General features: G+C 41.4%; 1 protein-coding gene across 3 annotated transcripts; it reads right to left on the bottom strand.

Moving 5' to 3' along the window:
* Window positions 1–7,133: 7,133 nt before the first annotated feature.
* CHCHD7 (coiled-coil-helix-coiled-coil-helix domain containing 7) lies at window positions 7,134–12,909 on the bottom strand. Of its 3 annotated transcripts, none has more exons than XM_045561022.1 (5): window positions 12,806–12,868; window positions 12,343–12,434; window positions 9,922–9,992; window positions 8,086–8,184; window positions 7,134–7,320 (listed from the first exon to the last, which is right to left on the bottom strand). In XM_045561022.1, exons 3-5 carry the CDS (start codon window positions 9,973–9,975, stop codon window positions 7,216–7,218), a joined length of 258 nt encoding a protein of 85 aa, XP_045416978.1. In that variant the 5' UTR covers window positions 9,976–9,992; window positions 12,343–12,434; window positions 12,806–12,868; the 3' UTR covers window positions 7,134–7,215. The 3 variants fall into 3 exon arrangements, with proteins under 3 accessions (XP_045416978.1, XP_045416977.1, XP_045416976.1); XM_045561021.1 differs by having other exon boundaries at window positions 12,343–12,478; window positions 12,806–12,860; XM_045561020.1 differs by lacking the exon at window positions 12,343–12,434 and having other exon boundaries at window positions 12,806–12,909.
* Window positions 12,910–13,971: the final 1,062 nt, after the last annotated feature.

The following is a 13,971-nucleotide window of genomic DNA, read 5'->3' on the forward strand; positions in this document are numbered from 1 at the left end:
AATCTGAGTCGATCCCGAGCCTATTCATATGTGGTCACTAAACACAGTGACAACAGAAGCAGAAATATTGACCGCATAGCCCTAGGTGACTTTTGCAGACTAGTGAAAGTTTTTGTGAGCAGATTTTTACATGCAATTTAAGAGTTTTCATAGAAAAAAAAGCACATGTTCCGAAACAGACTTTGCATTTCCTTGTGCAACAGCACCATCCAGTTGTCAGAGGAAAAGCCCAGCAGCTTTGAGGCTCCCAGGTCTGAACCGGGTAGGCGGGCTGGCTTCAGACCTCCCAGACACCGCTGTCCACAGTTGCCAGGCTGTCACGAGCTGACGGACACAAGTAACAACGACAGAAACCACTCGTAATATGGAAACTTACCAATGAAAAGTGCTTTTGTGTTTATAACTGAAAAACAAACAAGTCTGTCTCTTTTAGTCTCCTTTTTGGAATAAAGCAATTGACACAAACTACATTTTATTCTCTTATTCTTCCTCTGCAAAATAAGAACTGAAGGTGAAAAATTAAAGAGTATATTTAAGAGACTTGATTTGTCTAATTTTATCACATCCAGTTACATACCCAGGTACCCAGCGAATGCCACAGCAGAGAGAGGAGGGAAATGAATTCTGACCCGAGATTCTAGGAAGGCTTCAGAGAGATTACATGCGAGTTGAGCCTGAACAGACAGGAGAGATTTTAACTGGAGCATTCAAGTAAATGGGGATGGACATTCAGGTTCAGAAAATAGGATACATCGGGAACGGTGAGTGTGCATGCAAGGGATATACAGGTTGAACATCTCAAATCTGAAAATCCAAAATCCAAAATGCTCCAAAATCTGAAACTTTCTGATGCCAACATCATTCTCAAAGGAAATGTTCATTGGAGCTTTTCGGATTTCAGATTTTCAGATTTGGTATGCTCAACTGTTAAGTATAGTGCAAATATTCCAAAATCCAAAAAAATTCGAAATAATCACTTCTGGTCTCAACCATTTCAGATAAGGGATATTCAACCTACAGTTAGATATTTTCACATTTGTCTCCCTCACTGGAATCTAAGGTCACTGAGGACAGGGGTAAGTCTTGTACGTCCAAAACCAAATCCCTTCCAAACTTCCTCAAACCTGCTCCCTTCATAAATGTACCAGATTTCAGAGAATCTTGTAAAACCAAGGGAAAGAATTTGGGTGTTACCCTCAGGCAGCAAGCAGGTTTTGGGAATTTTAAGCCGGGGAATTATTTCATTTGAATTTTCTGAAGATTTGCCTGGCTGTAGTATAGAGAAGGAATTGGCACAGTACAAAAATTGATGGGGAAAGCAGGGAAAACAGTTGCAGTGGGATCCAAGATCACTGTAATAACCTGTCTGCCTCAATGCCTCCAGAATAATCTTTTTTATTATTTCACAATATTAAGGAGCAGAATTATTTTTCTAAACACATAATAGATTGATCCTTTCCATCTCAAAACACTTCATAGCTTTCTCTCACATACAGAATAAAGTCTAAAGTACCACGCACAGCATTCAAAGCTCTTCATAATCCAAACTCATTCTACCTTTCTAGGTTTCTCTTGCTACCTCCCTTCACACACTCTGGCTTCAGTCAGTAAGGACATCTCCCCCATTATGATGTGTGTATGTGCTGATTTGTGTTTGTGAAGGCAACTTACCTTCTTGGAATTTTGCTCTTCTTCCTACTATGGTACCCATCTCATCCTCCGTTGGAGCATAGTGGAGGTGTTTGAGGACCAGAATGGTGACATATTCATTCATGCTCCTCCACAATGTTAGCCTAGCACTTTGCACAATATAGACACGTGGCAAGTATTTGTTAAGCAGAATGGAACTGTAACAGCAGTACATTAAATGTATTTGGATTCATTTAATATTTATTGAGCTCCATAAACGATAAACAAAAAGATTGATTCATTTAATTCCATTGAAATATAAAATGCTGCACAGAAATTTTTAAAAACCCCAAAACAAGGCCGGGCGCGGTGGCTCACGCCTGTAATCCTAGCACTCTGGGAGGCTGAGGCGGGAGGATTGCTCGAGGTCAGGAGTTCAAGACCAGCCTGAGCAAGAGCGAGACCCCATCTCTACTAAAAATAGAAAGAAATGATCTGGACAGCTAAAATATATATATAGAAAAAAATTAGCTGGACATGGTGGCACATGCCTCTAGTCCCAGCTATTTGGGAGGCTGAGGCAGAAGGATTGCTTGAGCCCAGGAGTTTGAGGTTGCTGTGAGCTAGGCTGACGCCACGGCACTCTAGCCTGGGCAACCGAGTGAGACTCTGTCTCAAAAAAAACCCCAAAACAAGTTAAAAGAGAAACTAGGGAAAATATACAGAATATATATGACAAAGAGGTAGTATCCTTAATATATCAGAATTCCCCAAATCATTCACATCAACAATCTAAAAAATATGAGCAAAGGAAGGGCATACAACCATTCCATTTTTCACTCATCAGATTGGTAAGGATGAAAGAGTTTTAAAGCACCCAGTGGCACTGAGAGTGCCAAAAAAGAAACACACACAGGCTTTGTTTATGGGAGGATAAATTGATGTGCTTCTCTTTAGAGGGTGATTCATTTGTCAATATCTACAAATTTTTAAATACAGAAACCTTTAACGTACAAATTCCACTCAGAGATTTATCCTACAGATAAAAACACGCACAGGCAAAGACCGAGGTACAAAAATGATTGTTACCACCTTGTTTATAAGAGTATACGCATTAACAGATTACCTCAATAATGGTATACCATATAATAGAAACTGCAGGCACTGAGAGAAATGGAGTAAATCCACAATCATGGACAGAAAATTATTCCAAACTATATCATTAAGTAAAAGCAGCAAGGTACCCCATAGCTCATGTACTATGATGTTCATTTTTTTGTAAAACAAGTGCACACAGATATGCTTCCATACACATGGAAAATCTTGAAAACTCTTGACATTGGCTCTGTTTGGGGTAGATTTATTGTACATTGTATATCTTTTGCATTGTTTGAACCTGCATGTTTTTCAAGGTGTTCAATGTTAAAAAGACACGACTTCCCCAAACACACACATTTGTTGATCATTAATTATGCAATAGAAAAGCAAATCAGGCATTATGGATATAACCATGAATGACATTGCTTATGTCCTCCATGAGTTACAAATACATTTTATACTAGATATGGTGATTCTCAGAAGGGTTGCTTTTACATGCAGACACGATGCACCACCCTTCTCCATCCCACTGAGAATCTGTAATGAGATGCTTTCTATAAGAGAGAGATGCCCCTGAACACAGTAAAACACCTTCTACATATTTTGTTAGTTGATAGTTGAAACCAAAGGCTCGTCGGACACCAGAATTTCTCAGGGCACCCACTAACATCTTAACACAATTAATTCATCAAGTCAATCAGTTTCACCTCTTCCAAAGTAGAATCTTGGAAAGAGAAGTATCACAGTGGCAAATTTAACAGTGGTGACAAGAAAAACTTCAGAGAGTCTGCCCCTCAAAAGTGGTACAATAAGATCTTGAAAAATCAGGTTATAAGAAGAGTATACTGAAATTATCAGGGTAGGTATAAAGAAGCAAACTAGGAATTAGGGAATTACTGAAGACAAATTTAAAATTGAACAGTTTTGCCTGGGTGGAGCCATTACATATATGTCAAGGATTTCCTGATCAAAAGTCAGTTTGTCATCAAATTAATCAGTTTGTCATCAAAAGCACTTCATAGAAAATACACTTATAGAAAACAATCATCAAAGAGCTATGCAATTACTACAAAGCTACAGTAATCAAAACAGTGTGGTGCTGACAAAAGGGTAGACACATATAGATCAATAGAATAGAGTTGAAAGTCCAGAAATAAACTCTCAAATATACAATCAGTTGGTTTGCAACAAGGGTGCCAAGATAATTCAGTTGGAGAAAAGAAGTCTTTTTCAATAAGTGGCGCTGAGACAAATGGGTAGCCATACTGAAAAGAATGAAGCTGGATTCTGACCTCATACCATATACCAAAATTAACTCAATAGATCGAAGACATAAATGTAAAAGCTAAACTCTTAGCAGAAAACAGGTGTAAATCTTTGTGACCTTGGATCAGTCAATGATTTCTTAGATATGACACCAAAAGCAACAAAAGAAAAAATAAATTGGAAACAAGTTTCACAAAATTTTTGTGCTTCAAAGTACATCAAATGAAAATACAACCCACAGAATGGGAGAAAATTTTTGCAAACCTTATATATGATAAGAGACTTATATCTAGTGCATATTTTACAATTTAATAATTAAGACAACCCAATTAGAAGCAGCAAAGGATTCTGAATAACCATTTCTCCAAAGACCATATACAAATGGCCAATATGCTTATTAAGATGTTCAACATCCTTAGCCCTCAGGGAAATGAAAAATCAAAACCAAAAGGAGATACCAGCCACACTCACTAGGATGGCTCTAATTAAAGGCAGTAATTGTTAATGAGGATGCAGAGAAATTGGAACTCTCATGCACTGCTAGAGGGATTGCAGCCACTTTGGAAAATTGTTTATTTCTCAAAAGGTTAAACATAGTTACCATATGACCCAGCAATTCAACTCCTGGGTATAAATCCAAAGAGAAAGGAATGTCTACATAAAGACTCCAACAAAATGTTCAAGAAACAGCATAACTGTTAATAGTCAAAAAGTGGAAACAACCCAAATGCCCATTGACTGATTAATGGATAAATAAAATGTGGTATATCCATATAATGCAATACTATTCAGCAAAAAGGAATAAAGAATACATGCAACAACATAACTGAACCTTGAAAACATTAGGCTAAGTGAAAGAAGCCAGTCACAAAAGACCACATATTATGATTCCATTTACATAAATGTCTAGAATAGGCAATAATATAAACAGAAAGTAGATTAGTGGTTACCTAAGCATTGGGGGATTGGTATTAGGAGAAAACGGGGAGTGCTAATGGGTACAGGGTTTCGGTTTGGGGTAATGATTATGTTCCAAAATCAATCATGGTGATGGCCGCACAACTTTGTGAATACACAAAACACCACTGAATTGCACACTTTAAATAGATGATATATATGTCATATGAATTATATCTCGGTAATAAAAATAGTCTTTTAGGGTCAAGTAAGAGGCCAGTCTCTTTGTGTACTCTGTGTGCCAGTCCTAGAAGTTGGGCTTTGGTGGTAGCTCAAACCCTGCAGGCCAGCCTAGCACCCAGGTCCAGCCTTGGCCTGAGCTCCACCTTAGCTCTGAGCATTTAAATGTTTCTTCCAGAAGCTCCAGATCTACAGCTCCGTACAAAGCCACCAGTCAGTCAGCTGCAGTCTTTGAATCTAAAGCAACCTCAATCCAGAGACCCAGTGAGCAGGAGTGTCTGGTGCTAAGGCAGGAGTCCATGTCTACAATAAAGCAAAGGTGGTTAAAATAAACAAATAAAACATTTAAAAAGCTGGGCATGGTGGCACATGCCTGTGCCTATAGTGCCAGCTACTCCAAAGGCTGAGGCAGGAGGGAGGATCCCTTGAGCCCAGGAGTTGGAGGCTGCAGTGAACTGTGATCCTGCCACTGCAACCCAGCCTGGGCAACATAGTGAGACCCCATCTCTATTTAAAAAAAAAAAAAATTCTTTTTTTTAAAGAGCTATGTCAGGACAATTAGCCACAGGATAAATGTTGACACTGCTATGTACATTCAAAGATGTGACATTAAAATTCCAAACCCTTTAAACAAGCACACTTAAAGGTACTGAAATGCTTCTCACATAGTATATATTAATTCTTTTCAGGTCCTATTTTAATCCATCATTTTTATAGCAATCAATACAAAAGAATTTTTGAAATAATCCATTTTTTGTTCAAATAGAACCAATTTAACAATCAAGGTCATATGGCTTAAAAACTTCTGAACTTGGTTTTGGATTCAGATGGATAGTTTACTGTCAGCAGCCATTAAGCTAATACTCTTGGCCAGGAGCAGTGGCTCACGCCAGTAATTCCAGCACTTTGGGAGGCCAAGGTGGGAGGATCACTTGAGGCCAGTTCACACCCACCGTGGGCAACATAGTGACACCCTCCACATCTACAAAAACATAAAATAATAAAATAAAGTAATACTCTTGATCTAGGACCAGATGAAAATGAGGGACAGGCAATTTGTTTTCAAGTACACATTAAATTTTGTTAAATAACATGTCTGTATAAAACTATTCTGTGAATGAAACAAACTGGATTTTAAAAGACAGTGGGCACAAGGAGAGCTGTTACACCATCTACCCCAGTCATACACTGAATATTCTCATTGTTTTTATATCATGAAGTGAAGTTAAGCTCTAGTCTCATGCCAGTGTTGAGTTCACCTGATGAACCCCCGCCCTTCCTTGTCCATCTCGTCCTGCAAATGGAAATCCTACTTCTAAGGGAATCAATTTCTCTTTTTCCCATTACTATGGCTCAAGAACTGATACTACAGCTCAGAAGCCTAACAAGTATTTACGGATGTTAGTCATAGAATCCTGTAACTAAGCCCTTACAGAAAGAAACGAAAGGAAACCAGTTCTGTTTCAAGCCATTTATTTTGGACAACATGTTCCCGCCTCCATGTTAGTGAATGTACTGACCTTACTTAAACAAAGGTAAGTGAGAGAAGGACGGACGGATTTGAGGAAGAAGCCTGGGACTTGAGGCCTACCACATATCCCTTACCTTCAACTTACCTTTTCAATCTTGCCCCATCACTCCTCCCTCTCCCCTGAAACTCTAGGTCAAACCGTCTACAGGCTACTCTCCAAACATGATTCAAGCTTTCCTTCCAGCACATCGTTGCTCACATCATTTCCTTTCTTGGAAACACTGCCTTCCTCTCAGCCCCCTTCGGTCTTGTTCACATCTTACTCTTCTTTTGAGACCAAGTAGAAAAGCTCAACTTCGCATGTGGCCTCCCCTAACACTCCCTTACCCCTAGAAGTCATGTAAGCTCAGTGCCACAGCACAGCCAGCAGTGACTACCATCGTCCTGGCACTGAGAGCAAGCAGACAGGACATTGGGCTGACTTAACTCCACCTCCCCTTGTAGAACATAAGGTCTGTCTGGGTGAGGCCTGTAAGGTCTTAAAAGATTACAGCAATAATTTATTAAAAATATTCATCTGCTTCTAAGTTATATAAACAATTTTAATGCAACATTCAATAGGGCATCTTTCCCATTGCTCCCAAGATTTCGTTTCTTTCTGCTGCTGTAGGCATAGGTGGCTTCACTCCATTCTGTCTTCTCTGGATCATGATAGAATTCTGTGTATAGATATAAAAAAAGAAACCAAAATTAGTCATGTATTAAATGCTAATCATTTACCAGTCATTTGCTATTGCTTCCTCAAAAAGGAAATTCCAAAAACCAAGTTAAAAAAAAAACCTAATCACAGATTCCAGACAAATGTTTTCAAACTATTAACAATTAAATAGAAGTGGTTATTCCCATACGAATACATTAACAGTAATTGGGATGGGGACATACTGTGCATGCATAAAGCACCAAAATTTATCTAGTCCACCAAGAAGTGCTACTGAATAACTGCTAAATGAAACCAACAGTGCACGTACAAAGGGAAAGGAAATAGCTGGGCCCAGTGCGCAGGGAAACAGAAATTACATACCAATGTCTTAAGAAAAACGGGAACATTTTAACTACCACAGATGGCAGTGGGAAAGGAAAAGGCAGAAATAGAAGCCTAACATGATGTGTTACTGCAGCACTGTTCGTCTCCAGGAAAACTAAATTTATAACAATGCTATTGTTTTAGGACTACAGATACTTATACACCTAGAAAGACCCACCTATATTAAAACTGCATTCTTATAGCTTAGAGTAGGACGAGGCAGCTAACAAGAGCTCTCGAGGATCCATTAGGGCTAAAAGAGCACACAGAGGATAAAGTTGGAAAGTTAAGTATCCCTACAGCCATCACTGGGAAAGGATTATGGGTATTGACTAATTTCAGGCCTCAGTTTCAGCCTAAGAGATGGGTTTTAACATAAAGCTAATCAAGCAAGGCTTACCCAGAATTTCCGACAGTTTTTGTACTTCAAGAAATAAGTGGAACACCTTTGCCCATCATAGTTATTTTCAGCCATACATCTGGCAGAAGCATCAGATTCCTTGAATACACAAGAAGCATCATTTAAAAGGTGGAATGGGAGCTAAGAACAAACTAAAGTTGCTTCCTCCCAAAGCAAATAATGTGAAATTTAATGGGTAGACACTAACAAAAACTAAACAATCTTGCCAGCTATCCCAGTACTCACTCTGTTCAGGCGGACATCTTCCTTTTAATCTGGGCCAGTTTTCTGAATCATAGGAATTTGAGCCAAAGCATTGACTGTAATCAATTAGTCCAGTAACCATTTAACAAGAAACTGAGACAAGGTGAAATATGTTCAAAATCACTGCTGCACACCTAGAACCCCCAGTCTCCTGACTCACAGTGCGCTCTCCTGCTTTTCCAAATCATCACTCTGACTTGAATGTTTGATTGTAATACTGGTTTCAAGGTGTCAAGTAAATTGCTAATAACTGGTATATATCAAGGCAACCTACATTAACACTATTCATCTCAACAAATTTTTGGCTATCATTTACTCCGTTCCACAAGTAAATACACTATTACATAAGCAAATTTTAATAGATATCATTAACATCACTTAAAACCAAAGTGAGCAAACATAGGGCTATGCATTGAAAGGAAGGTAGGTACCACCTGGGGATTAAACTTAAGCTGTATGAACTGAAAGTAGATTGGATAACTAACCTCAAAATGAAAGGTATAACTCTTAGGAGTCATCTAAAGGAAAGCTCTAACTAAACAAGTAGGCACTGCTTCACAGATCTAAGAAACATGTTCTACCCAAGCAGATTTATTTAATAAAACTGTTGAAAACTGACCTAATACACAGAACAAAGCTAAATTACTATGGCAAGTATTTAATGAATGTATCTATTTGGAAAATGCACATGGGATCAAGGAGCATAATTTTCATAGCACCAGTATGATGACTACATTATTTAAGGGTAGCAAAGCCACAAGTAAGTATTGCAAGTCATACCAAATAAATCCCAACACAAGCTTTATCATTAAAACAAAACAATTGGCCTGGCACGGTGGCTCACACCTATAATCCTAGCACTCTGGGAGGCCTAGGCAGGATTGCTTGAGCTCAGGAGCTCAAGACCAGCCTGAGCAAGAGTGAGACCCCATCTCTACTAAAAATAGAAAAAATCAGCCGGGCATGGTGACATGTACCTGTACTCCTAGCTACTTGGAAGGCTGAGGCAGGAGGATCACTTGAGCCCAGGTGTTTGAGGTTGCTGTGAGCTAGGCTGATGCCACAGCACTCTAGCCTGGGCAACAGAGTGAAACTCTGTCTCAAAAACAAAACAAAACAAAACAATTGTGTTGATAAGACACCTTTGTGAAAACCTTCAGGCTTTGAATAGGCTAATTTTATTATCAGCCCATTACTCCCAGCCAGGTTGTCTCAAGAATGTGATGAAATTATTCCTAGTAAAACAGTAAATTTCAGTGACAGTGTAAAAATGTGATACCTTCCAATTTTCCATGTTTGAAGTAAAGATTTTCCTCAGTGTTAATATGCCTGTCCAGTTTTACAGTGACAACTAAATGCTTGAGTATACAAATATGGGAACGAAAGATGAATCTTTCTTTGTTAGCAAAATTATGAATATCTAAAAATGCTCTAGTGAAATAATGCTAGCCAGCAATTTTTTATATAGAAATAACTTTATTCAACAACTGCAGAAAACAGATGCCCACAAAATTAGAAGAAGCCTGTTTTTCCAACTTAGCACTCATGAAAATTAAAAGCAAATTAGCCTACCAACAAACAAGGATTTATGTCAGGATCTCTAAGCTTCCGAGTTACCACGGGCATCCTAACAGTCTTCTTTACTGAAGGGAGACAGAGAAAAAAGAGTTATACAATGAATGACAAGAAATCAATAGATCTCAAAAGCCCCACTTGAAAATTTAATTTTGGCATAATAATCATCTAGTGAGAAACATGTACCCTCTGTATTTTGAGAATAAAAACTTGCATGTGTTTTTCCTTTGTTTGCCATGATGCCTCAACACAAAGGCCATATACTGAAATTCACCTACTAAAATGTGATTATAATATTCAATAAGACAGTTCAACTATAATTCAGTTGTAGTTTATTCTTAAGTTTAAGCAATTAAGTGTATTAACAAAATCTAAGAATATACTATGCATTGTAACAATTACTTCCTTACTACACATTGATCAGCATACAAAATAAGAATGGAATAATTTAGTACAGCCCACTTTTAGAAAAAGCATTCATCAGCTGAAGTACAGAGTGCCTACCGTGTGGCTAATACCAGAGTAGCCAATACATCAAAAAGCCAACTTACTGCTTAGTTGACATTTCAAAAAGTCAGTGTTTAAAAAAAAAAAAAAGTTGAAATTTTACTTCCAGTGGCATCTCCTATTTAACTGATATTTCCCTGGCTTGAAGGAAGTCAGAGGATGCTATTGTGGTTCAGTAATCTTCCAATTCAAGTCTTAAAGATACAGCTTTGCAAAAGTATCGATTAAAGATGATCACAGTTTCCAAAGAGCCAATTAGTTATTCCAAGTCAAGTCATATACTTGGGTAACAGGTACGTCAACTATATCCCAGAATATAGTTGCTCTCTATAATGGAATTCAACTGAAATTGGTATGCCTATTATCTTCAAAGAAATGTCACAGAAAGAAAGTAAAAGAGAAAATTCAAAAATCAATACCAAAATAATTCTTTCAAAGTGACTTCTGTTTCAATATATTGTTATACTATTGATGAACCACCCACAAATTATTTTAAAATGCTCTGAAGGAAGCTTAAGGAGCTGATCTAACTTGTACTGAATCCTGTTCTACGTTAATCATTCTTCTACCTAAATATCAATGGAGAAGCCAGCAAAAATAATGCAGTGTGACTTACAAAATCCCATTGAATTAAACTGGTCAGTATAACCAAACAGAGCAGACAGAGGTCAGAATTCTTGTATGAAATGGTTTCTGCTTTCCTTGCCCAAGGTAGGACCACCGAAAAATATCAGTCATGTTAAAAGATATGAAGTGTACTCAGGAAAAACAAACAAACTCCATAAACTCCTGATAAGTGGAGATATTCTCAATCAAGAGTCACCCAGTCCAATTTCTTCTATTATGGGAAAGATCAAGATGTGTGGACTAAAGTAGACCAACCTTTGCTAAGGAGGATGGAAAAGAATTTGGTTATTTGGGGTCCTTTAACTTTTAATAGCCACTAAATAATCATTTTATGATTTTCATCAAACAATATATGAAAATACCCAGCCAAGAGAAACATCTTGGCCAAAAGGAAAGTCAAGCAGCCATCCAATTATATCTAGAAGCTTCTTCCTCTCCTGAATACATTTTTTTTTTTTTTGGCGAGTTTGACTTCTTCCCAAGAGAGATGATGGTACTAAGTAAATACACAGCTTCCTTTTTTATATCTATCCTATGATATGTGAACACAGAACAAGGATCAAAGACAAACTTGTATGAAATTCAAGTTGCATGCCTTACATTAAAGTATTCTTCTCTGTATTTTATTATCATCAGTTAGAAATTCTTTAAAAACACTATCTAGGTAACATTACATATAGTCCGATCAGGTTTGCTGCATGAGTTTATTCACATTTCATTTCCTTTTCCTTTCAGATTCTAAATACAAGTCACCCTAAGTCTGGATTTCCGAGATTCCCCTCCTTTGCATGATTTCCTCATGTATTAACTAGAAATGAAGAGGAAATGTCAATTTACAGCGAGGACCCAGGCTGAAGGGCAAGATCAAATGCTCCGCCAAAGAGGCCCTATCTATTATACTTATTAATACTTTCTGAATGTACTAATGTTACAGGTTCTACCACTTGCAGAGGATAGCCAGAAAGAAAACCAAAGATTTGAGGGAGGGGCCGCAGAACCACAACACATTTGAGGAATAACTCTAAAATTCACTGCAAAGGGCAAACTGCTTAGTACAGCTACAGCAGTTCTTGATTTCCCATCCAGTGGTTCACGTCCCCACTCCTCCAGTAGCTTAGAAAGGGAAGGGGGAAGGGAACGTCACTCGACACGTCCATGCCTACATGCCGGTTGGAGCCCAGGCAGGGTCCATGGCTCTGCTAAATCGGGACGCTGACACACACCACGCTGTTAACCCACTGCTGTGTGCAGAGGAGCAGGGGCAAGAAGTCAAGGGTGGCATACCGGAGGGGGGCGGGGAGATCGAAGGAGAACCTGGAGAGAGGCGAATCCGAGGCCTCGCTGCCTTCCGCGGTGCTGCCCATCAGCGTCTAATCCTGGACGGCAGGCACAGGTGAACACACCTTGCTGTGCCCTGCGACTGAGCCGAGAGGGGCAGGGGGCGAGGAAAACGCAAGGAAGTGGGGGTGGGGACAGGTGATTGCGCTTCAAGGGCTGGAGAAAAGGAGGATGAAGGACGAGCTGGTGGTGTCCGGACGAGACAGAGGTCACCTTCCTCGCCCCCGGCCCGAAGAGACCCGTGTGGTCGTTGAACGAGCAGACAGGAAGGGGCCCGCGCTGCGGTGAAACCCGGCAGGAGCCGCTCCGCGCAGCAGAAGTGGATCCGGGCCCCACGGCGACCCAGGTGCGCCCGTCTCTTCCCTCTTGCCTTCAGCGGCCGCGGAGGGAGGGGCGGGGGACCACTCACCTCGGGGCGCCGCTCCACCAGCGCCCAGGCAGTCTCCAGCTCCAAACACGTCAATGGCTCACGAAGCAGGACCTTAAGTAGCGCGCATCCCAACTTGCTGCCCCCGCTCCCCGGCGGCCGCTCGCCCAATCGGCGTGCGCTTCTCCCAGACTGACAGCCGCGCGGGGCTCTGCGAGGCGGGGGCGGGCGGGCCTCGCCCCGCCCCCGGCTGGCGAGAGGAGGGCCGAGAAGGGAGGAGTGGGCGGGGCGTCGCGCACGGCTCCGCCTCCGCCCCCGCCCCGCCGCGCCCCCTGCGCCGCGGCCCGCCTCTTAACACTTCGGCTTGACGGGCGGCGCCACAGACCAATCGGCGGGCCGGCTCCTGGCCGCGGCGGCGCCGAGTGGTCGGCTCCGGGGCGGAGCGCGCTTGGGGGGCGGGCTCAGCGGCGGGCGGGGGTCAGGGGCGGGCCTACGGGAGGCGGGGGCGGTGGCAGAGTAGGCCGGGGGAGGCGGCGGTGGGCGCGACGTCGGCGGCGGCGGCGGCGGCGGCGGCGGCAGCTGCAAGTTGGGCTGCAGGGGCAGCGCATACACTACAATGGCTGCTGGAAAGAGGCGTAAGGAAACAATTTCCAGGCCCGCCGCGTCCAGCCCGAAATATGAGAAAAAAATTATTAGAAATTCCGCGGGCGGTGTAAAGGCGGCGGACGGGCCGGAGGGAGGATGTTAAAGCCCCGCGGTGAGTTCTCCCGGGGTCCGGGGCGGCGGAGAGGCGTTTAGCGGGAGAAATATCAGGGTTATTTAAATTATGGGACTAGCTGAGGGGGCAGAGGAGCAGCGGCGGCGGCAGGAGGAGGAAAAGTTTGTGCTACTCTCAGCCCCTGCTCAGGACCCCAGAGAGAAAAATAATAATAAAAAATAAAATAAAATAATTAAGCGGGGCTGCGAGGACTCCCGAAGTCGCTTCTGACAGGGCAGGGGGCGATGCGGCTGGGGACCCGAAGGTGAGGTCGGTGGGAAAAAAAAAAAACCCTTTATTCAGGGTCTGGAAAGTTTGAAAAGTTTTCCTCCTCCTCCTCCTCCTCCTCCTCCTCTCTGGTGCTGTGAATATTGTGACAGCGGCAGCGGCAGCAGCGAGAGCGGAAGACATTAGAGACCCGAAAAATAAGGGAAAAATTAATATAAATTCA

Source organism: Lemur catta, chromosome 9, assembly GCF_020740605.2.
Source record: "Lemur catta isolate mLemCat1 chromosome 9, mLemCat1.pri, whole genome shotgun sequence".
In the NCBI taxonomy this organism is placed as follows: domain Eukaryota; kingdom Metazoa; phylum Chordata; class Mammalia; order Primates; family Lemuridae; genus Lemur; species Lemur catta.

Excerpts from the sequence above, each read along its gene's own strand:
- CHCHD7 (XM_045561020.1), bottom strand. The coding sequence starts at position 9,975 with ATGCCCGTGGTAACTCGGAAGCTTAGAGATCCTGACATAAATCCTTGT. Across the intron at positions 8,185-9,921 it reads ACATAAATCCTTGTTTGTTG|GAATCTGATGCTTCTGCCAG; the intron begins GTAGGCTAATTT and ends TGTGTATTCAAG. Across the intron at positions 7,321-8,085 it reads AAAACTGTCGGAAATTCTGG|AATTCTATCATGATCCAGAG; the intron begins GTAAGCCTTGCT and ends ATCTATACACAG.